Genomic DNA, 25398 nt, shown 5'->3' on the forward strand with positions numbered 1-25398 from the left:
ACCTTTCTCCTTCCTTGGATATTCTTTCCTGGAAGTCCTGTGTGGAAGAGAAGATTTAAGAAGCGTTCTTTCCAGTTCTGAGAATTTTCCCAGGGCCCTTCATCTCTCTTTTCTCAGTGACGGAGGCTACTTCTCTTTACATCTCCCTTTTTGTAGAATGTACAGCCACCCAAATCTTTCTGTCTGGCTAGCTAGCTCTGCTTTGTAAAAATCAACCATCCCCACCCACCACCTAAATTATTCCCTCTTATCTTTCCCCTTCTACTCTCTGCCACACACTACCTCAAGTTATCCTTTCCAAATATGCTCCCATTTAACACCATCCCAGAGAAAACTGCCTCCTTCTCTCACCAAATAAACTGCTTTCAATAAACCTCTCCCTACCCTTGAACAAATAACATTCCATAATCCACCTCGTCGTAAAATATTGCTTTTCATAACCTCCACCCATTTGCTTCCTTCCCCTTGCCTTCCAAAGATATAAACTGCTTTCAGCATGCCTTCTTATTTGGGCACTGAACTGCCTCCTTAAACCATAACATGCACACACACACACACACACACACACACACACACACACACACACACACACACACACAACAACACAACCTCCCAAACAAAGAAAAATTACTCTATACATCCTTTTGCTTTCACTTTCTTTCTCTGAGAAAGAAAACTCTGGTGAGGTATATAAACACCCATTTGTGTCTCTTTCAGGATTTTTTCCTCCAATGAAAGAACCTAGGGAGAGATACAGTAAGGCATTCCAAGGCCAAACACATTCTACTGTTTATTACACATATTACATTCTTAAATAAAAATGCGTCACATAACATTTTTTGCATAGATATCTTACAATATACCAATTTAAAAAAGAATTATGAAACAGACCAGTAACAAAAATAAATTTTTCTTCATTAATAATTTTGTAACATTAACATACCACCATCATATAATACAAATAATAGTTTTAAATCTTAAGACTTTTGTACAGCAAAAAAACTTGACAAAGTAATATATTTATATATATATATATATATATATAAAAAGCTTAAAAAAAATAAAATGTCAAAAAAAGGCATAACCAAGGGCTATAAGATTGGGTACTTCTGTGATATATTATAAATACCAGAGAAGGCCTGAGAGAATGTGACTGGGGGAGGGGGTGAGAGGAGGGGGCCGGGAGCAGGTCTCTCCAGACACACTTGTTAGACACATCTGGCAAAAAAAGAAAATGTATAGTGCAAAAATAAATTTCTTCAAGCAACTATTAAGAGGGTATTAGGAACTTGAAAGAAAAGTTATGGTGGCTAGGATGAGGGTAGGTGTTGGGGTGGGGAGGGTTGACAAGGGAAGAGGAGTTCGGGGGTTTTGTGGAAAGAGGGGTTTGTGGAAAGAATGGGGAGGCTTCCAAAACCTTAAACATTTATTTTTGCCTCTATGTTAGAAAGGAGATCTTGGCCATAACAGGTGTATTTTTACCTCCCTGGAATGAAGCAGAAGTGACAGATAAGGAAGTGAAAATAACTCTGGGTTTAACAGAAAATGCATGCTGGAAAGGGAGAAAAAACAAGTCTGAGAACCAGCCATTGAGCCCCAAAGCCTTTCAGGACCTAGATATGCAGAAATCATTCTGCCTCCAGGTCAAAGGCATAGGATTAAAATGTCCCTTTTCCCCACCCTTAGCCCCTCCCCTTTATGTGGAACTCCCAGTGTGGTTTCAATATACTGGCAACTATAAGCATCCATTCCCCCCCAAAAGAGATTAGGCACTGGTGGCTACTCCTTAAAAACGTCAGTAGCCTAACTGATTTCCTTCCGCGAAGGTACAATAGGTACATATGCACACGTCTAGTGTATACATACCACCCTCATTATTCTGACGTGGGGTCCATTTTATGGCAGTAGACAGAAGCTGGAGTCAAAGCAATTTACGATTCCAAAGCTCACAGTTGAAAAAAATTGTATAAACAGTCCCCAACAAAGAACGTATCAACCATCCCTCATTGCCGCTGAGAGGGAGCCCTGTTTGAAAAAGAGTATCTTGTTTGCGATATTTGTGAAGTGACAGCCTAGGATTTCTCTATTTTTGATACCTGTTTCCCGAGGACTATAAGTAAATGCGAAACACCTGAAGAATACAGTACTATATTGGAAGGATGCACATAAGAAAGTTAATTGCAGCTCCCCCCACCCCCACCCCCCTTTTCCGGGATCTATCAGGAACCAACAGAGGAGATTTAACAGAGATTTAACAAGAGAAGACCCTGGAACCTCAGGCAGTTAGTCATGGGATGTCACATTATGTACAAGCAACTTTTGCTTCCTTTGACACATTTTTGTTGTTCCAGCTCAAGTATTCCCAAAGATCCTCACTGAGGAAAGTAGGCCATCAAAGAGGCATTGATATATACTCATGCCAGCCCCTCCAGTTTTCAAACTGAGATATTACCATGTTTACCAAAATTAAATCCAGGCACCCAGAATGCGTATTCTCCCGATCAGCTCCCAGCACTTGGTAGCGGCCACTTCTGGTAAATGCAAGGGAAAGCTTCCACCAGTACATTCCAATCAGGTTCTACTTACTGACTTTTCACTTTGGCAAAGACCTGGGTGCAAAACTGTGGCCAGAAAAACTGGTCCTCGGGGAGGAAGGGAGGGAGGTAAGGAGGGAGGAAGGAAAGAGGGAAGCAAAGAAGGATGGAAGAGAGGGAGGGAGCAAGGGAGAAAGAAAGAAAGAAACAACGAACCTGGTTTTTAGAGTTAAAATCTGTTGCATCTGTCTGACTTTCCCTACTTTCTCCTAAAACCAACTCATACAAAAGAGAGGACAAATGCACTTCCACTGTATTTTACATTTTATGAAGTGACTTCCCTAAAGGAAATAATTTTGAACCATTAAAACTAATCACTGGGTTTTGCCATTCTTGCCATTTGAATTCACTTCTTTTGGCCTTGCCAAAGAATATGGGCACAGGGGCTGTAGGCAGAAGGTTCTGGCTGAATTGGATGGGCTGCCATGAAAGTCCCATTTACTTCCCCTTTGATGCAAATAGACACGGATAATCCAAAACTAAAGCTAGTTTATCCAAAACTAAAGTCCTTTAAAAATCTTCTCTGCCTTCCAGATTCAAAGAAGATTTTTAAAAAATAGGAATCAGTTCTGCTAATCATGCATGAGGTTGGCTGTCTTTTTTACCCTGTTATAATCAGGCAATCAAAGATGTAAAAAGGGCACCGGAGGTGGAAAAGGGGAGACGATGGCATCAAGAGAAGAGGCGTTTGAAGGGCTTTGCGAGGAGAAGGAAATGGTCAGCATGAAAGTTCGTATTGGGGTCTCGAATATTTTATAAAACGCAGCTTTGTCATGGAATCTGAGCATCTAATTTTATGGACATAATACTCATCACCACCAGGCATTACACGGGGCCAATTAGCCATTTATGGGGCAGGCCAGTCGTTAGGAGCAGTGTTATAATTTCAGGTTTCCACGTCTTTGACTTACAGCCATGTGGTAGAAGAAAGGAGTATAACTTGAAATAAATTGTCAATGGATTAGAAACACTCTTTTCTACACATCAAACCCTAAACCCTGGAGTAAAACGTGCCTGAAAGGACACCTACAAGAAACACCATGCCAGGTTTTTCCTTTCAAATTTGGAATGTTAGGAGGTAACAAGTTCAATGAGAAAGGGGCTTAATGTGTTTCAAATGTCCACGAAAGCACTGTTTTAAACAACTAGTCCATGGCAGAGCCAAGTATCCTCGGGTTATTTCTTTGAAAGCCCTGTTCACTCTGGCAGGCTCTCACCAACCATCTTTGCCATCTCAGAGCTGACTGACATTTTATCATAAATCCTTTTCCCAAATGATCAGGGCTACCCCTGTCCTCCCATGGTTAGGGCTGGTCATCAGTCACAGGGGTCAATCCGGGCTAGGGAAAAACTGTTTCCAAGCCATACACTTAGCACCCACCCAATTCTCAGGCCAATTTCCACAGTCAACAAATGACTCTGGAACAAGCAAGCACCACCGTTGCGTTTCAGGGCATCCTGCTCTGAGAAAGGTCAGGGGCAGATTATAAAGGATCTTACTGATACAAAAGAGAGAAATTATCAAACATTTCGGACACCGATAACGGACCAAAGGGCCTTTGTTCTGCCACATTCAAATGAGATCTTGTCAAGACCACAAATGACAACAGGGAGCAAACAAGCAATGATTACTCTTTTGCATTCCTTTTTTTTTTTTTTAACTTTCTTTTTAATTGAGCCTTGCATTGGGCAGTTCAAAAATTAAATTAAGTATAATAAACCCTTAATAATAGCATTTTGAGAGCAGCTCCAGCTGCAGAGAGAACAGTTATAAATCTTGACAGCCACAGCTAACGCCATCACTGGGGTGTGCGGGCATTGGTGCTGGAAGCTGCTATAGAAAAGAAAATACAGGAACCAACAAAATCTAGGGTGTCTAAAGTTTCATCTAGTGCACTGACTGGAGGCGCTACAGTTTCATACAACTGAGGTTCAAGGTCCCTCACACATCCTTCATCCAGAAAGGATGCACCACACATTCAAATATAATCCCATGGTATGCCTGGTGGACTGGCCATAAAATGCACTCAAATGCAGTAGAGAACTACAAGATTGTCAGCTAGCAGTGCTCCAGAAATTGTATCTAAGTCATGTCTAGTTTTAAATCTTTGGAATAAAACTGATTTTTTTCAATACCCTCCAACTAACATGTACATAATTACCTCCAGCAAATGGGCAGATTTTGTGTGTATGTGTTTTAGATTTTTTGTTGTTGTTGGTTTTTTTCTTTTCTTGTTTTTTCTTTTTTGGTCTAAATGGAAAACAAGTAAAAAAAGAGAAAGAAAATTCTAAGGGCCAGACCTCAAAATGCCCCAAGTGTCCAACTGGCAGCTACAGCATTTGTGATAAAGAGGCTCCTTTACCCTCAGACGAGTAGTTTCAACAATTCAGTGAAATCAGAGGTTGCAGAAAGCTGAAAAACCAAATGCCAAGGATCTTGAAGGTTGCTGTCATATATGTGTTTGTGTTTCTTATATTATTATTTCCTTTTAAAGACTCCAGTTTTGCATCCCAAATAGGTCTGGGGTGGCATTTTAACAGTCAATGAGTCAAACAGTCAAAGGAGGGCAGGAGGGGAGCCAGCTGGAATGAAGGAGCAGCAACCATGTGTGGACCAAATGCCATTTTGTTTTTTAGACGTGTCTCGAAGGGATGGTCCCAGAATATACAAAATATACAATCTGTCCTAATAACCACCCCGCTTGCTTGCATAGGCCATTGAATGGTCCTAAAGGCAGTCTTTGGAGTTGAGGCCAGTGCCAGCTAGCTAAGAATGGGGGTAGATAGATACCGATTTTGAGTGCGTGTGTGGGATGGAAGTGAGGACTGTCAACCCCCTTGAAGTCAGCTTGCGGAGTACCTGCGAGGCCTCTGTTGAGCCTGGGTGTTCTAAGTCACAAGTTGTGGTGGGCCTAGCCAAAAGAAAAAAAAAAAGGAAATACGTCTCTCCTTTAGATGGACCACAAGAGAGACACCTCCACCCTTTCCTTAAACGTTAACCCTCCATTCCCACAATGGCATTCTGAAATGTGTATTTTAACACGTGGGGTAATGTGAGCTCAGTGGGTATGAGAGAGGATGATATTTTGTGAAGCCACCAGACTCGGGAGGCATCCTCAGCTTTCCCCACTCCTGGAAAGAGTGATATTTTTGGCTTTTTGTCAGGTCATAACCCAAAGTTAGGTTACATGCGCAGCTGCCCTTTGCGACTAGCGACATCTATGCTGTAACTGGTTAGAGGGTAGCAACGACACACAACACAGTGGTTGATCACTACGAGCTGAGGTCATCAGGCCTCAAGGAGGATGAGAGAACTGTGATGTCCCATCTGATTGGCTGCTTCGGGAGCTGGACATCCAGATGCCAAGATAGTCCGGAGAGGTTTAGTCCATGGAGAAAAGATAAAACATTTAAGCTTCCAAATAAGCTTTTCAAGTTTTCATTAGCAAAAACAGAGAGATTAAAAAGAAAAAATCTAGCACTGGCAATAAGGTGAGGCTCAAGGGATATACTGTGATTTATCATCAAGGACTTTATTCTCTTGGCCACTTTGCAGTCATGCTAGAAGTTTCCAGAATCCCTAGTGCATATGGTGTGCAAGAGTCAAAAAGTTAAGAAAAGAAAACTCCTCCCTTGAGAGTGAAGTCTAGAGAAATGCAGGCCAGAAAGGGGGAAGATGTCATTTCAGAGTCTGCCGCCGCTAAGGCCGTTGGTGTTGACTCGAAAGCTCTCAATAGTGCTAAGAAGAACCAAAACTGATCAAGAGTTCTGTGAGGAAATCTGATGCCCGGAATAGCAGGACTTTTCACACACAAAGGACAAATAAACCAAGAGTTAATTTTGGCTACCAAACTGCAATTTGGTTTTCTAGGTCATTTTCCCCCAACTATTTAAACAGAAACGTTAGTGCTACACGTATGCAACTTTAAGACGTTGTATTCTCCTATCAAGTTGCACTGAGAAGCAAGTTAAATAAGCCTCTCTTACTGCCGTCCACCTGCAGAGACGTCACATCCATTTTCTTCGGTTTCCATTGGCAACAGTGGGAAATAATTCCAATAGTGCTGAAGTAAGCAGCCAGTCTGCCTTGCTGAGTTCACCTGGTTTCCTTCTTCTCTGTCTTCTGCCATCTGGCTAGGGCAAGGCATAAAGAGACGTATATATTTAAATAGAGTTGAGTGCGTGACAGCATGTATGTGTGCGTGTCTGTGTGAGAGTGTGTGTGTGTACACAGAGGTTTATAAGTGAGAACTTTCTTCTGCGATGCAGTGGGATCTCGCCTGAAGTTCGGCCCCCTGCCTCACAGCATTTCCTTCAGACTACAGCCGATGCCAAGGCGATTCTGGCCTTTAGGATTTTTAGATATGTCTCTTCATGTGGAGGGCAAGGTGGTCAGACCTGGAAAAACACCTAGGAAATACAGACAACAAGAAGGATATTAGAGAGGTTCAGGGAAAAGAACTCAATTTCCATCACGCCTTAGAAAATGACTAACCCTACCTTGAAGACAAGTCAGTATATATGTACTGAGAGTCAGCTCAGAGTCAGGCTGCCTGAGTTCAAATCCCAGCTCTTCCAATAGCTGTGTGACTCAGAGCACTTTCACTTCTCTGTGCCTTAATTCCTCCCCAGTAAAATGGAGACAATTACAGCACTTATGTTATAGGTTAGCTATGAGGATTAAATTAGATGATCTATGTAGAGAGTTTAGAATATTGCCTGACATATGGTAAGATCTTAATCAATGTTAACTATTATTACCATAGTTGTCAATATTCAAAAAGAGATGAATATGAAAGTGCTTTGGAAACAGCACGTGTCATGCCTGGATACTGTAAATACGGTGAAGAATAATTAGCCTGTATCATTGAATAGTGGAACCCCGAAGTTGCAATTTCCATGCTCCAGTCCTGAGCTATACCTATGGGCTTACATGACATTCTATATTCAAATCAAGAAAAAAATGGATAAGGGAGCTCACATTTATTATGTTACAACATGCAGGCACTATGCTAGGGTCTTCCCCAGTATTACCCGAGAAAAATATCCTCAGCACCTCTCCATGGGAAGTAGCCAAGTACTCAAACACACCCCTCCCCCTTTTTTTGTGGTAGGGAAATCAAGGCTAAGGTCAGAAAGTGGCAGACTTGGGATCAGCAACCAGGCAGATGTGCTGAGCCCATTCTGCTGAACCGTTTCCTGCCACCTAAGGATCCTCACTGAGTGCCTCCCGCAGCCTCAGATAGATGCAGTGGTTGTCTCCATTCCTTCCTCTTTCCTCTGGCACCGCAGCTTGGTCTTCTCTTAGGTAGCAACCCTCCTGGATCTCGGTGGTCTGGGGCTGACCCTCCCCCTAAGGCTGAAATTATGGACACAGTGATCTGCAAAGGGACGGTCACATGGCCCAAAAAGGCTGAAGAGAGCCAGTCCTGGGGTGAAACTTGGGAGAGAGAAGTTCTCTTTCCACGGGAGCTGCTACACTGCCAAGACATAACCTGGAGCTGCTGGTGTCCATATCGCCAATTAGGAAAGAGCTCGTTTGAGAATGAAGTCAACAGAGAAAAAGCAGAGCGAGAGGATAGAAAGAGAAAGAGTCCTGATGATAACACCTGAGAACCTGGCTGCAGCCAAGCTTAGTTACCTGAGCTAACAAAACCCCTCTGAAGCTAAGACCAGTCTGAGCCAGCTTCTGTATCTTAAAACTAATTGAGTGGGCATTTCTATGTCCCTGAAGCCTGCAATCTAAGGTTCTAGCAAAAATTCCAGTTAAGTTGGCAGGTAAGGCAGCAGTCGTTCTCAGTGGTTCTCAGCAGATGCTCTCCTTCTGCATCCCTTTCTTGAAACTGGCAATTCTCCTACCTGTGAGAAGGTTCCCAGGTTCCCCTGAGGCCTGAGACACCCCCACAGTCCAAAACTCCTGTTGGGATGTTAGCAAGCTGCCCTGTTCAGGTTAGCAAGGTTTCCGGTTCAGGACAGGATTTCCCTGTGTTTGTTCACTCTTAAAACAAACAAACAAAAAAACCCACCCTTTCCCTAGACCCCAACATTCTCCACACCCTTGTTTGTGTCCATTTCTTAAAGAGGTAGACGTGCAGGGCAGAACCTCTAGGAAATGAAGCAAAACCGAACACAGGCAAAATGAAAAGCACATACGAACGGGAAAAGTATGGCAGAATACAATCTAATCCAGTAACAAGTGGAATGATAGCAATTCCAATTACACCCACTCATTTCGGGCCTTCATTTGGTCTGACCACAATATTTAGATATTCCCTTAGCATTCCTCTAAAGAGGTTTTGATTTGCTATAAAACAGTAATAAAATTTCTTTAAAAGCAAGTACTTCATGTCACTGGAACAAAGAAAAAGCAATACAGCCTGTGGGGAATTTAACATATAACTTACCTAACTCTGTTCTGCCCACTGCCTGTTCTCTTTCCCTCTGTCCCTACTTCCCTACCTTCCTATCTCCCTCCCTCCCTCTTGCTCTCCCTCCTTCCTGCAGCCCAACAGCCTAGAGAAAGATCTAAGTTGGGAAGGTCTTTTTTTGTAGTTGTTTCTTTTATAAAGTTAACATCCTTACAAGAACCCCATAAAGAAGACTCCATTCTTATCCCTGCTACCAGATGAGATAATCATCAGAAAGACGCAAAGCCAAGATTTGAATTCAGATAGCCTGACTCAGGAGTCTATGGGCTTAGTACATGCTTTTTAGGCTGAAAAGGGAGAGCTGAATTGTCAATTTAAGAAGGTTGGAGTAGGCAGAATGATGCCCTCCCAAAATGTCCCCATCCTAATCCCTGGAACCTGCGACTATGTTAGGTAGGTGTGCCGGTTTGGATGTATTATGTCTCCCCAAACGTCATGTTCTTTAATGCAATCTTGTGGGGCAGATGTATTAGCATTGATTAGGTCGGAATCTTTGGATTAGGTTGTTTCCATGGAGATGTGACCCACTCAACTGTGGGTAATACCTTTGATTAGATTATTTCCATGGAGGTGTGGCCCCACCCATTCAGCCTGGGTCTTGATTAGTTTACTGGAATACTTTAAAAAGTGCCACACAGGCCCAAACACTGCTGCAACCAAGAGAGACATTCTGGAGATGGCCATTGAAAACAGACTTTTGCTAGTCCAGAGTTTGACTGGGAGAAACTAAGAGAACACCCCCCTAGAGAGGAACGTCCTGGGAGAAAGCCATTTTCAAACCATGGAGCAGATGCCAGCTACGTGCCTGTGCCTTCCCAGATGGCAGAGGTTTCCCAGACACCATCAGTGTTCTTCAGTGAAGGTACCCTATTGCTGATGCCTTTGTTTCGACACTTCCATGGCCTTAGGACTATAATTTTTCAACCAAATAAACCCCCTTTATAAAAGCCAATCCATTTCTGGTATTTTGCATAATAGCAGCATTAGCAAACCAGAACAGTAGGTTACATGGCAAAGAGGAATTAAGGTTGCATATAGAATTAAGGTTGCTAATCAGCTGACCTTCAAATAGGGAGATTAGCATGGATTATCCATGTGGGCCCAGGATAATCACCAAGGTCCTTAAGAATGGAAGAGGAATTGAAAGAGCAACCCTGAGAGAGTGGCGGCTTGGGGAACACTCAGCCTGAAGCTGCTTGCTCTGAAGACAGAGGAAGGAGCCACAAGCCAAGGAACTCAGGCAGCCTGTAGATGCTGGGAAAGGCAAGGGAACAGTCTCCCCTAGAATCCCCTGCAGTACTGTAACATAATAAATTTCTGTTGTTTTAAGCCACTAAATTTGTGGTGCTTTGTCATGGCAACAAATAGAAAACAAATACAGCATCTACCCTGGTCAGGAGTGAGCAATAAGGATCTGTGAGAAAACAGACACCAAGAATCCTGCCTTTCCTGAAACCAGAAAGCGGGTGTTTGAGATGGTGAGAAGTGAAGCAGAGGCTCTAGAAGTGGACAAAAGCCCTTTCTGTCCCCTCCCCTCCCCTCTCCCCCGCTCCCCTCCTCTCCCCTTCTCTTCCCTTCCCTTTCCTGTAAAGTGGGAATTTATAGGAAAATAGCATTCTTCATACAGAACTTCATTTTGTACAGTCGGCAATGTATATATTCCAGATTTTTATTCTGCCTTTACTGATGGCATACTCTGTACAAGGTACCTGGCAATATATATTCTAGCATCTGCCTTTACCCTTCAAATTCTTTCAGAAAAAGAAAAGCAAGAAAACAAATAAAATCTTTAACATAGTATGAAATGTAATTGCACCCCTGCTGAATCAAACTAGCATCATTATTTGTTCCAACTCTACGAAGTATATGAAGCTTAGAATTAGACGAGATCCCTCACCATTGAGGATTTTATTTAAATTCAATATAGCAGCAAGATACTCAGTCATGATTAATTTATATTTATTAATTTATACTTACTGAGCGCCACATAGGAACACTAAAAGGTAATAGATAAACTCAGCATCCAGAAATGCAGATCCAAATAATTCTAAGGGCAATACACCCCCAGAGGGTACTTATAACTATACAGCAGCCAGACGACCTTAAATAAGAAGGTCCTTCATGACTTAAATCAGAGGATTACAGAGAACCAGGCGCACCCCCACAGTCACTTGCCTTGCTTATAAAAAAGGCACATTGCTGCCAAAGCCAACAGCACTCCTTCAGGGGCCCAAAAGGCGAGACACTGGCTGGCATTTCTTACTCCATCCAGGAGGCTGACTTACAGATCAAAATGCCCCTTCTTCCTCTAAGCTGCTGAGTTGGTGGAACGATGGCCTGTGCATCACCACGAGCAGCAACAAAGCCCTGTTTGCCAGCAACAAAGCCCTGTTTGCCAACATCAGCAGCCTCATGCTCCAAGGGCCGAGAAACAAGATCTTATTCCTGGACACTCAGGGGACTGCACTGTTCCGTCTGATGGTTCGGAAATGGCACAGCGTCTTCTTGGCTTTCTTGCCCAACCCAGGCCTGAAGCCACAGGTCACAAAACCCAACCTCTGGCTGGGACCAGGCAGGTGAAGTAAAGCAGTGCAGTGGGCCAAGAGTAAGAAACACATAGCACTCTTGGACTATCTGTTTTTACTTTCTATAAGGCCTGGGTGCAAAGAAACATTGCCCTTCTTTAAGAGGAAACAACGGAGCAGGCATGATGATCCATGGCCAGTGACGGTTTGCCACCATGTTAGGAAGGCAAGAGGGAGTGGTGGGGACAATGGGAAACCAGCAATCACATGGCCATCAAAACAGGTAGTGATTGCTATTGAACTCCAGCAAAATTATGGCCATGTAGTAATGTGAGAACCTATTGCCAGATCTTCTGATTATTCCAGATAGATCCAGAAATACAGACTTTATGTGACATCTAATAATTTTAAATGTTGGTCCAAAAAACTCATTTTTGTAACTACCTCATAGGCAAAATAAAAGGGTAAGTTAGACGCGATACATGCTTTAAGTAAAGGGAGCTCAAATCTTAGCTTAACCTCTAAATAGGGTACTCTGAATGTTTAAATTTAAAGAGGCAAGAGGAAAGGCAGGTTTCTTGCGCACATACATATCGTGTTACCAAAAGAGGCCGTGCCCTGCCCAGGGCTAAAGATACTCTCTGTTTCTCAAGGTAAAGAAAGGTCTTCTAAGAAATGCCAACATCCTGGTCTCTCCAGGTTTTCCTTTCCCCATGTCACCTCCCAGACCTGCTGTTTTTTAAGCACAATTGCTGCAACTGAAGCCCAAGGCACTGCCTGTCATGAGACATTATTGAGAGTACAAGGCCTCACTTCCAATGCTGTTGAAAATGCACTGGTACTCTTGGCCTATGCCACAGGAATGTCATCTACTCACAATATCCCCAAATACCACATCACAGAATTGGTACCATCTGCTCAGCAAAAATCATGGTATATTTTGATGAAGAAAAGAAAGCAAAAGATTAACTAAATTATCCATCTCTGCCATCCCCTTCACCAAAATAACCAGTTGGTTTGAAATATTTCTCTATGTAAGCCAGATAAATGGCTAGATTTTACCCTAATATATCAACTGCTGGAAGGTTGTATATTCCTCGGTAAGTCAGTGATTTGAGAGAGAAATACCAGCGCTGGCGATTTCTCCCTAAGAACTCTTTGTCCACTTCCAAGGACTATGGCAACCTAGAATGCACTGCTCACAATCTTGAAGTCATATTCTCACCAGCTGCTGGGGATTGAATCACATTCCCAAAAGAAGACATGTTCAGGTCCTAACCCTCGGGCCTGTGGGTGTGGACCCATTTGTAAAAATTTGAACTTGCTATTATTAGTTACGATGTGGTCAAACTGAATGAGGGTAGGCCTTATTCCAATGTAGCTCAAGTCCTCATAAGCAAAGGAAGTTGGACATGGAAGTAGAAGCCAAGTCAGTGAAAGCCAGAAGTCAGAAGACTCCGGAGAATAAGGCAGATCACCATGTGATAGAGGCAGAGATGCAAGCCAAGAAACCCCCAGAATTGTGGCAAGCCAGCACCAGAGCACTGTAGACTCTGGGAGGAAGCATGGCCTGTCCAGACCTTGATTTTGGACTTTTAGCCTCCCAAACTGTGAGACAATAAATTCCTATTGTTTGAGGCAACCAATGTGTGGTATTTGTCATAGCAGCTCTGCAAACTAAGACAGCAGCCTTCAGCAGTGGGCAACTTTGGTGTGTACCTACTGCTATCACACTTTAATAACTCATAGAGGATTCATCTTCGTCCCAGGTGACATCAGGGAATGCTCAAAGAACTGTAGGCCGAGAGTCACCCTGGGTGTGGATTCTTTATTAGCAGCCAGGACTACACATGTGTGGATGAGTAGAACTTGAGATGGGAGTTGGGGGAAAACATCAAATAACGAGAAACATTACTGAGGTATAATGTGTAGACTGGTCATTGATTCATGATTCAGGGGACTTCTAGGTAATGGGAAGGAAGAGAAAAAGGAGTTGTGTAGTTGTGTTCCTGGGGAGTGGAACAGAGCTTCAAGAGAAGGAGAGACAATAGCCTAGTGAAGTGCACTTCCTCAGCTCTGGGCTGGGAAGTTATCTCTGGGCTCCAGGAGGCATGGGTCTTTATTTAGTTCTTAAAGAATGAAGATAAGAGGAAAATAGCCTTTTCAGGAAGAAGGAAAAAAAAACGATGGAAAACATAAATGCTCCTTTATAAGCATCTCAACGGAGCACCAGGCCAACTCCACCACACACCAGACTTGGCCACTCCTTCCTGCTCTCCAAACAAACAAACGCTGCTCCAGGAGGACAGGAGAGGAAGCCTGGCCAGCTGGATGTGCAGGGACACCAGGGCTGGGGAGGCAGGATGGGAAAGCGATCACATTTCCTCCCTGGAGAGCCAGGCCTCTGCTGACATCCTGCACACCCCCTCCGGCCATCCTGAGAGTGCTGGCCAAGCCGGGGAACCCTGAGGCTTTCAGGGGCTTTTATCGTATTAGAAGCATTTTTCTCATCATAACCGAGACCTTTAGTATTGCATTAAAAAGATGGTTAATTTTCTTAAGCTTCCTTTTAAACACAGAAATAGGATTAGAAGGATAACACGCTCAGATGCAAGCCCATTATTTGATTATGTCTAAACCTAATCCTGCCTTCACCTTGGCCTGCAGAGTCTCCATTTTGGGGTTTATTGGTTGATAATGCCAAGGCTGTCAGATACTATTACTTGGGTAGTATCTGTTGCTACGTGCTCTTTCAGTCACTATCAAATGCTGAAGGTTTGAAATTGAATTACCGGATATGTTCTCGAAGCCTCGCCATCTTTTGGACCTTTGCACCTGTTTTGAAGGGGGGAAAGAATAGTCTAGGCCCCCAAAGAATGGGAACTCTCTTTAGTAAATTCACCTCTAATACTGTGCAGAGAAGGGCCATGCAACTAGACCTTCCTTCACTTAAGCAAGATTTCTATTCTTTCGTATTATTAAGAATGAGGGAAAGTGGTTTTGATGTAAATAGAAAGATCAGAAGAGGCAGCTATAGGTGATGCTTCTCTATCCTATTACTTTTCATATCATACTAAAAGTACCTGTTACAGTCACCAACTTGAGGGCAGGAACTACAGCTTACTGATATTTGTATCCCAGTATCTAACACGGTTCCTGGCCCAAGCTGGTGCTCAGAAAATACTCCTGCAACTGAACTGAGAAGTCAGCTCTTGATGATGTGCAAAAGAGCCCCCGATCTTACTGGCAACCTCATGCTCTTGATAGAGAAGTAAAAGGCATTCACAAGACTGAGTATCTGTGGGAGATGCTCGTGACAAATCCAACGACACACATACAGCCCACCCTCCAACCTGCTCCCCCATCTCCCCGCCCCACCCCAGGAGCTTCCAAGTCCCTTTACCTGTCGCAGTGGTTGCATTTAAAGGGCTTTGCACCTGTGTGTTTCCTGTAGTGCCTTGTGAGCTCATCGCTTCGTGCAAAACGCCACTCACAACCTTCCCATGAGCACTTGTAAGGCTTCTCACCTGCAAAGAGAGACGGAATGACTGCGGTCAGCAACGGGCAGGGAACGGCCGCACACCTGAGCAGGTTCTGCTGCCTGGTGACCAGTCTTGGCAAAGGGCTGTGTAAATCATTCTCAGAAGCCTAAATTTCCTGACTCAAGCAAGTCACTCTGTAGCCTCTTGTGTTTTCTACCTTCAAAAGTGGTTTTGCAAGATCCTCACATCTGGAGCTGTCATTTTGGTTCTCACAGAGTCAGAGCATTTCCTTCTACTGCTGAGGGATCAATTTTTATTTTCGAATCCCCAGAGGACTCTGACCCCCGCAGTCCAAACAGAAAGGAGATGTGCTATTTTCATCGGAACCACAAATGCTTTTGATTCTATTTTTCTCCAGAACCTACAGTAATTTACCAGTTCAGGCTTTTTAGTCTACTCTGTCCCCTTCCCTCCTACCACAAACCAGGTAGCTGACTGACAGGGCAAACAACTCAGTGTCCCAGAACCACTCTTCCTTCCAGTAAATGTGAGTGGACAGACAGTTTGAGGAGGCGGGGAAGGAGAGTAAAACAAAATCATCTGAAGATTCTTGGCATTTAAGTAAAATATTGTCAAAAAAGTCCTACTCAGGAAGCCCCAAAACTGAAGGTCTCTAGAGAATTCATATTAGAGAGAGATACACATTATTACAAAATATTGTTAAAGTCAATTTGTAGAGCAAGGTTTTAGCCATGAGGAGGCTGCTCAGAAGCAGGAAATTGGAGCACCCGTGCTCAAGTGACCTTTTCATACAATAAATACAGCTGGGGGGGTGTGTAAGAGAAAGTGCATGACTTTTCCTTAGGCCTATTTGTAACCCATCACGTCTGTCACCAGACGTGACAAATATTTACCCGTCCAACTGTATAGTGGGCTGGCTCTAATTAAGAAGAGAAATAACCTTTTAAACCCCGTGAAATCCTGAGAGTTACTGAGCCCCATAACTGCGAGGCAGATTTGCATGGTGGTCAAGAGCCCCAAAGCCAAACCAAAACTCCTGGGCTCGGCTTCTCATTCTATCCTCAAACATCTAAGTATGGGCAAGTTAATAAACCTATCTGTGCCTCTGTTTTCTTACCTATAAAATGGAGATAATATTAGTGTATACCTCAAATGCATTTGGAGAGGATAAATTAATACATATATTTAATATACACATGTATACATAAATAATATTATATATTAATTAGAATGGTATTGGCCACATATAAAATCCACATAACTGGTAAATACTATATAAATATTTTCATAGCCAGGGTCTACCAAACGGACAATCCCAGAATTTCAGGACACCGAGGTGCCAGATTTTTGTTTCTCTTAAGGTAAAATCTGCTGCCCCATTGTTTCTCCACTTTCAGTCACTAAACTTTCACTCGGCAGCACTTTAGGAGACATTGCCCAGAGATTCTATACTTGACCTACTTTCTTCCTTCTACCTTTTCCCTCCCCTTTAAATCGGACTACAAAGCATTTACAATTTTTTATTTATACCACCTAGACTCAAACCAAACATGACTGAAAATCTGATTTCATTAAATTGGTGCCCTAGTGTGCTACTGCTCTGTAAGATCCATGGAAAGGAGAAACGAGAACACAGGTAGTTTTTTGAAGAGAACCAAGAGGACATAAAGGAGGAGTGGAAGCACAGGAGGAAACACATTCAGTTTGTGAAGCCAAAAAAGGAATGAACCACTGAGCAGTGTTAAAATGTCACCTTCTGGATCCTTAAAGCTGAAATTTTAGAAAAGATGCCCCTGCTAGAGAGAAGCTAGCAGAGTGGAGGTGCCATATACACTTAGGAGTCAGCAAACCTGGGTTCCCCTGGGTTAATTACAGACTCGAGACCTCCGTATCCTCACCTGTTAAACAGGGGTGCACTTCCCATATATATTGTGAGGTTGAAATAAGTTATGGATTTCCTGAGCCTGGTGCAGAATAAGTGTTCAGTTAATCTGAGCTTCCTCTTCTCCTCCTCCCACTTGTGCTTGCAGGGGCTGCTCATGAGATGGTTCTAACTAGCTGTCAAAATAAAAATCTTTCAGAGCTCAGTGCCCCAGACAATCAAGTCTGGAGTCACTGTGCACAATCTAAACACTGGAAAGGAGAGGGTCTTTTTGAGTTTTAAATACTTGCTCTGTATATTGTTGGGGAATGGACCAGAAAAATGGAGTGTTCTCTAGGTCTGCTCTAAATTAGTGGGGGAATTTAGATGCCCCAGGTTGGAGAAAGCGGGACCTTCTCAGAGAGGCATGTTGGGAGCTGGTACCATTTACTCAGCGCTACTGATCACCCACGAGGCTCTGTTACTTCAAGTGGAAAGCTGGCACCAGACCCCAAGAAACAAGACAATGAGGCATGAGAGACACTTGGACTTTAGAAATTCAAAATGCCCTCCACCCCAAAAAGCCTTAAATGCAAGTAAGGGACCTCGGGGAACAAACATACCCCAAATGCAACAAGGTACCTAGGAAATCCCATGAAATTCTACAGCAATGAGCAGAGACATCCAGTCCCCAAAATCAATCCTGCAATCGAACTGACCCACCCATCACAGGCAACCACATTCTGAAGGACACAGGAAGGACAGAGAGAAAATACAGGAGACGAAAGTCAATGTCTTTGGGCATTTTTTTTCATTTCAAACTGTTTGTTTCTACCCTTGCTGATTTTTTTTAAAACTAGCTTTGTTTTCTTTTATTTTGACGAATAATCAAAAGGAGTCAGTTATTTCCCAGCAAATGATGTAGACAGTTAATTCCTGGCACAACCAATGATCCTATCCAGTAGCTACTTCTACATCCTTCTAGCAGCTGTGTGGCCAAATACAACCGGACCCCTTGGCTGCTGTGTAGACAGAACTTGCAGGCGTCTTGACTTGACTCTGAATCTTGTCACCTACCACTGTTTCCCGCTTGCAGCTAGGTGCTATACAGAATAACACCGAGGACAGGCCCCTTTGTGCAGGGGTGATATCTTAGCAAAGTCATATTTTAGTAATTCATCAAGACATTTTTCCAGTGTCTGATTAGTTTATCTACATGTTGCTATTTCTGCAAATAATTACCAGCAAGCGGTTAAAAATAACCAAGAAAGAATGCAGCCAAATGAAGGAGCAGCACCCAAAACAGGCAGAGTTCAGAAATCAGAGGGGCAGAAAAAACATATAGCTGCCGTACCCTTGCACAATACTAGACTGCATTCGCACTGGTTATAAGGCACACTGTTCAGCTCGCTGCACCTCAAGAGTGGACAAAAATGTTCAGGAGAAGTCTATTTGAGACAGGCAGATGGGAGAGGCTTAAAATGTTAAGACTTACATCCAGAAGGTGCATGAAGGAAAACCAAATCACAGAGATGGCAGATGAGGGAACCTGGTCACATTGGCACAGATCAAAATGCTAGAAGTAAGGGACATTCTTCAGAACCTTCTAAATTTTAGGGTGCATATAAAGAACTACTTTTTCTGTCTGGCAGTAACCCCAGGAAACTTGTTTCCCTGAGGGAGTGTTCACCTCAGAGGTGATGGGAGGTCTAATCAGGCTAAATAGATTTATAGTCATATGGAGGCTCTTAAAGAAAGTTAAGGATGTTTGAGAAACATGACTGACACTTTAGCAAAGTTGAGCCATGCCAAGAATTCATACTCTCCCACACAATGGACTCTGAAATAGAATGTGGTCTAAAACAACGCAGCACTTTAGAGTTTCTTACAGGGTACCTCTCCCTACATCTGATCATTAAATTTGATTGATCAAAAACATCCTCTTATAAATACTTTTTGAGCTCGTACCTCCAATATATGTAGATTTATTAATGAAGTATATAAATGTACTAATGTCTTACTATATAACCCACATAACGTACATTCAGTGTAGAAATTAAAAACAATGAGGGTGAATTAAATGTATATAAAAATATTAAATTTTTCTTCTTGCACTCTAATAGATGCTACTTTAGAGATCACTGCCCTATAGGATAAATAAGAACAGCCTTACTCCAAGCCCCTCATCTCAGGCTCAGAGACTGCACAGTCTCAGTATTTCCATTCTTGGCTTCTACAGTCTATTCTCCCTACAGCAATCAGATTGACTCCTTGAAAATGTAAATCAGAGCATCCCCTTACAGGGGAACTTAATCTACACATTTTCATATAATTGATTTCTTTGACAACCAGTGTTTTATGCATTTAAACAGTATTCTGCAAAAGGTTCAACAGGCTTCACCAGACTGCCAAAGAAGTCCGTGACCCAAAAAAGGTTAAGTACAAATTAAAATGTAAATGCCCCAATGGCTTCCTATAGCTCTCTACAAGGCTCCACAGTATAGGGTCTTACACCAACGGGGCTCTGGCTACCCCTCTGATCTCACCTTCTACTTCTCCTTCCACTAGCTCCCCAACGCCGGGCGGTGACCTCCCTGGCCTGCTCCTACCTCAGGGCCTTTGCTCTTGCTACTTCCTCTGCCTGGAACACCCCTGCGCCTTCCCTTCACTCAGGTTTCTGCCCAAAAGTCTCCTCTGCAAGGACCTACCTTGACTAGACCCTTTAAGATAGTAGATTCCATCACCTTCTCCATGGCTTTTATCTTGCTTTGCCTTTCTTCACTGCACTCTGAAATTAAACTGAGTATTGGTCGTGTGTATCTGACTACAGTCTGCATCTCCCCACTAGAACACCAGCTTCGGGAGGGCATCATTTTGTTCAATGCAATACCACCAGCACTAAAGCAGTGCCTGGCGCAGGGTAGCTGCTTAGTCCTGTTGAATCTATTGAATGAATAAAGCATCCTGATTTCCAACAAAGATCCAAGTACACACAGAGGGCCAGGGGCAGCCTATGGGATTTCCAATTCCCCCCTTCCTGTGTATTGAACTGGCTTAAGAGGAGAAAATATTTGCTTGCTTGTTTAAACCTGGCCACTCCTCTTTGATGGGGATTCTACTGTGGTACTCAACAACGAATTAAGTGTTCCTTCACCACTGAAGGTCACCTCCACTTCTTCCCTATCTCCACAAGCCTAAAAAAGAAGTATCCTGAAAATCCTCCCACAGCCTTCACCTCACACCTGAGACCGCAGGCTCCTGGGCAACATGCCCTCTGGGGAACCAAGTGCGTCATTTTATGGAACTTATTTGTAAAGATTCTCTCTGAAGATGTATTTGGGAAAGCGTAAGTGAAGGATCAAATATACGGTGCTATAAATTTGCCTTTAAGATACAGATTGAAGCACCACCTATGAACATTTGACAGAATCTTGCACTCCAGTTTTAAAAGTCCCTTGAAAATAAACATCAAATTTTCTGCATCCATTTCCTGATGTGCCAAATTTCAAGTTTCGAATCCAAGTCCTAAGGAGACAAGGACCTTAAAAAGCCCATATTCCTGACCTGAACAAGTGGCTTCTAAATTTCAAGTAGTTACAACATCATGAGATTAGTAATAATGGAAAAGCATAATGGAAAGGAGGCAGAATAGTCTGTAATGGGTTTATATTGTCGCTAAGCATATATAGAGGAAATCACCGAAGACGCACCAGTTGCTTTCACATCACACTCAGCACCACTAGAGAATTTAAGTCACCCGGGGAATAAAGACATCAGGGAGAGAAAATGTCACTAAGCTTTCTTAACACTGGGAAAAGAGTAACCAGTAAACATTACTCCATAACTTAGCAATCTCTTCTCAGGGTATAGGTGCTACAATTAAAATAACCCCGAGTTATTGACTCTGCTTTGGAAAACTGTCTCAGAGTCCTCTTAGATTTCAGTTGGAGCTTAATTATCATATTTTTTCAAGGGTTTTCCATTAGATAGAAGATTGATGGGAAATGAGAAAAGGGCTTTATTTTCCAGGATTTCAAAAGCATTTATAATAACTGCTACATAAAACATTTACTCATTTATGCTACATGTTGGTTTTGTTCACTCACTCATTACTTGCTCGCTCAAAGACCTACTGGATTCTCGGAAGTGAGTTACTGAACTGACACAAAGCACCAGGCACCCCACAGAGATGCAAACATTTACCCCACTTTCTAAAAAATTCTTAAAACAGCTGATAAAGAATAACTGGCCCAGGTTAGAATAATACCTCATAGCCTAGTCTGCCACTTTAAAATGGTTGTTTAAAAATCTATAATCCAAAATTTAAATCACATCCTCAATGAGGTTCAACTACTTCTGACTATGGAGAGAGGCGAGAAAGGGTTGTGACTTTATTCCCCAGGGGTTTATAATTACACTGTCCAATGCAGTGGCCACTAGTCACAGGTGGCCGTTGAGCACTAGAAATGTGGCTAAGGTGACCAAGGAGCTGAACTTCTAATTTTATTTCATTTTAATTAATTTTAATTTAAATTTAAAAACCAAAGCAGTGGGAAAAAATATATTACATGTTTTGTTTGTCTGTTTGTTTGGGTAGGACTGCCTTTAGCTCAAAAATGTAGCATCTGGATTGAGATGTCCAAAAAGTGTACAACACATCCTGGATTTCGAAGGCTTAATACAAAACAGAATATAAACTATATGTCATTGATAATATTGTATATTGATTCCATGTTGAAATGGTCATATTTTGGATATAGTGAGTTAAGTAAAATATATTATTAAAATGAATATTATCTGTTTCTTTTTACTTTTTAAAATGTGGCTATTAGAAAATTAAAAATGACATGTGACTTGCACATATTTCTATTTTGAACAATACTGGTTACAATATGTTTTATTTGTGGAAACCCCACCACCAGCTCAAGTGTAAGGGCTCATTCTTCACACCTCTTTCCCCAGCCCTGGGGAACCATCTCAATGTCCTACCCGTGGTAGAAACACTCTGACAGGTTTAAAATTTTGGAGTTATTCTTAACTGTGACAAGGCTAAGGGGAGGGAACACTTAGTAACAAACACCAGTTGCTTCCTCCTTTGTGGAATCACTCATCTCTGCCCTGTTCTTCCTTTCTATTCTCATCACTTTCAAACTTACCTGGGCTCTCTCTCTCCAAAGGAATCCACAGTCATTCCCTGTTCGGAGGGTTCCCTTCTTTGTTTTTTTATCAAGATCACCTGAAGTACTTAGTGAAAATTCAGATTTCTGTTTTCCATCCCAGACCTTCTATATCAGAAGCCATTTTCAGAATCTCTGTGCCTGGGATTAAGAAGCTGGGGAAGTGTGTTAAATCAAGATCTGAAGGAGAAGAAATTAGGTGCAAAGGGAAGAAAGCTTCACAGGCTTAGAGCTGCATGTGCAAAGTCCCCAAGAGCAGAAGAAGCCTGGAGCTTTTAAGAAACAGGACTATTATACTAAAAGACTCAAAGGAGCTTTCTCTGATCTCTTCTCCCTGCTCCCCACCTCCTCTCCCCGAAATGCAATGGTATATTCGGGGTCTCTGGCCCCGGCTAGGATGTAAACTTCAGGAGGGCAGGAGCCACACTTGTCTTATTCTCCATTTTATTCACAGAGTTCCGCACAGGACTACAGACACGGTAGGAGCTCAGATAGTACTCGTATTTATATAGATCACCCATAAAAGCACCATAGAAAACCCAAAGTAATTCCTATCTTTGAATTGTTCTCATTCCCTCTGGCCATCTCTCTTGCCATAAGTGGCACTCCAGTGCAGTGGTTCTCAGGCTTTAACTTGCATCAGAATCCTCTGGAGGATTTGTTAAACCCGATTGCTGGGCCCCACCCTCAGAGTTTCTGATTCACTAGGGTAGAGCCCACGAATCTGCATTTCTAACAAGTTCCCAAACCATACTGGTGCTGCTGGTCCAGAGACCACACTTTGAGAACCACTGCTCTAGTAGGAACAACAACAACAAAATGGATTAGTCATTGAAAAACAGATTATTCTAGTTCTGACTCTGCCACATAATAGCAATGTGGCCTTGGAGAGTCAGTTAACTTCTTTCAGACTAATTGTTCTTAACTCCGTGGGGACAGGGATTAAACAAATAATAATAGCAATCTGTCCTGCATCCCTTGTAGTTTGTTGTTAGGATGAATAGATGGGACATGGCCCATGAAAGTGATCGGTCACTTGCAAAGGACTAAATGAATGGGCATTGGTAGACATGCGGGAGGTTAGAGACGGCTATGGAAGCAGACATCTGTCGCCTCTCTGAGCAAGAAGGCCCCAAGGACGTATTTCCATGAGATATAAACTGGAGTCCGAGCCTCACACTGAAGAGCTTCTCAGGCCCAGCCTGCCCCAGCAAGGTATGCCAGGGATATACAGAAGATGAAACAAATCCTTTGAGGCCACGTTCCATCAATGACTTTTTAAACTTTTTTCAAAAGTTCCTTTGGAGGCAAAGTGTTAGACTCTTGGTGAAACTATTTGAAACATTTGAGGAAGACTGGGTTGGTTATGAAAATTAGCACCCACCCAGAAAAATTAGCACCCACCCTTCCAGCCTCTGCTGGAAGAAGTTGAGCCACAGGCAATTAAGAGCTTTAGCAATTTGTGCAACCTATGATTCCAATAAATGGGTTCTTAGACACCCTGAGACTGTTTCCCATAAGCCAAGGGTGTCATAAAATTCTCAAGACCAAATTCTTTTATCGTTCAATTAAAAATGTACTATTTTAATACTTCTTTCAATATTTTCAACCCCTCTCCTCATCAAAACAAAAGAAAAATCTCCTAACTCTTAAGATGGGTATTTTTATAATTCTCAAAAGATTGTAAACTCATTTAAGAATCTAGACCTCAACACTCATAGCTGAAGCTGTATATTCTCAAGTTGTAAAATAGGTAGGCATGACCATTTGGGAAACTAAATGTTTTTCTGGCACCAAGGTTCACTTTTTAAATTACTCTTACCAGCTTTTTAAGAGATAAATTCAAAGAAAGTGTAATGCAATTTGGAAATATAAATATATTTTGGTGAATACCAAAGCCACAATAATGTTAAAGGCTAGATATCTGCTAAATTTGAAGGAAAAAGTTGTCAAAACAGTCATCTTTTGCCTATCAAGATGACAACTACACCAGGTGAATTTATTTGAAACTAATTTGTAAGCCATTTCTTCTGGTTAGTAGTAAAAAGTATTACTCCATAAGCCAAGTACCCACAATTCAGTTTGATGGCTTCAGATAAGAATCTGATTATTAAGAAATATGAATTTTAAACTCACAGTCCATCTTAGGTTTTTGCATTCAAAAGGTAAAGATAGAAACATGGTAATTCACAATTCCATACTGCAGAGGACTCATACAGGCACAGACTATTCAATACAGCAGTGGCCAAACCATTAATTTTTGGATCACTTTTAAAAATTTCATTTTAAGAAAGAAGAAAACAAATTTTACTTATTTCCAAACAACATGGTACAAGCATGGTTAATATCAAATGCATCCCCAACCCACTGTGAAAGCGACCATACCTCAATGCAGAAGTGCACCATTCATAAGTAAACCAGTGTAGAACAATAATCCATACCCCAAAGATCCAGTCGATTTCAGAGGCTGGCAACTCAGGTGGACAACTCCAAGTGAGTTTATCACGGAATTTATTTTTCTTGCATGGAGGGTGGAAGTAAGAAAAAGAATAATTGTGGAGTACATCACTTTAAAGGAAGGTAGGCTCTCAGAAAACCCTACTAGGGAGGTCTTTGGGTAGCCTGAGGGCCATATGAGAGGACTGGATACCTAGCAATCATGGAAAAGGGAGAAGCACAGAGGTGCATTAAAGTGGGGGTGGGGAGGAGAAGCTCAAACAACCCTCACCAGATCAGGGACCTACGGTGGTCACCAATTGACACACATCACCTTAGATGATAATGCCTAATTTACTGTCTTGGATACACTGAATTTTTCTTCTTGGCTAACTAAAAATTGGAAAATATAAACCTTAATCATTTATTATTAGGAAGGAAAAGTCAACTTTCTGATAAATGATATATGGTATATATGAAAAGAGATGGTCCAATGAATGGTATAAAGAACTCATAGGAATGCAAAATCCAAAACCATTCCTATCTGCTTTTGGAATCTTTCAAAGGACAGGCTTTAATGTCCTGACTTTGTTCTGATTAAGTTAATGCTAACATTAATTGTTATTCCTTAACTATACAAATGTAGATGGTGAAGAAGTGGCCTAAGCACATCGATATTTCATGTCAATTTGCTAAAATTAAAAAAAAAAAAAAAAAAAGCAACTTCATCAATCCTCAAGAAACGCAAATGGGATAATTTACATACAAATGATGGAAAGATCAGCCCTCCCTGGATCAGCTGCCTTTCAAATGAAATAAACTTGGTTCCAGTTCCCTGAAGATTTTTAGAGACAACTATTAAGTCAGTCAAGAT

The 25398-nt window shown here is 42.1% G+C and overlaps 1 protein-coding gene across 1 annotated transcript in view; it reads right to left on the minus strand.

Annotated features, from left to right (window-relative positions):
- Window positions 1-6616: 6616 nt before the first annotated feature.
- KLF7 (Kruppel like factor 7) overlaps window positions 6617-25398 on the minus strand; it is an 85100-nt gene continuing 66318 nt past the window's right edge. Inside the window, exons 4-5 of the mRNA XM_037849032.1 lie at window positions 14951-15074; window positions 6617-7004 (exon numbers count right to left, since the gene is read on the minus strand). Of these exons, the coding sequence (XP_037704960.1) occupies window positions 6953-7004; window positions 14951-15074 (176 nt within the window). The 3' untranslated portion in view covers window positions 6617-6952. The remainder of the gene's footprint in view (window positions 7005-14950; window positions 15075-25398) is intronic.

This window comes from Choloepus didactylus, chromosome 9 (genome assembly GCF_015220235.1).
Source record: "Choloepus didactylus isolate mChoDid1 chromosome 9, mChoDid1.pri, whole genome shotgun sequence".
Taxonomy (NCBI): Eukaryota; Metazoa; Chordata; class Mammalia; order Pilosa; family Megalonychidae; genus Choloepus; species Choloepus didactylus.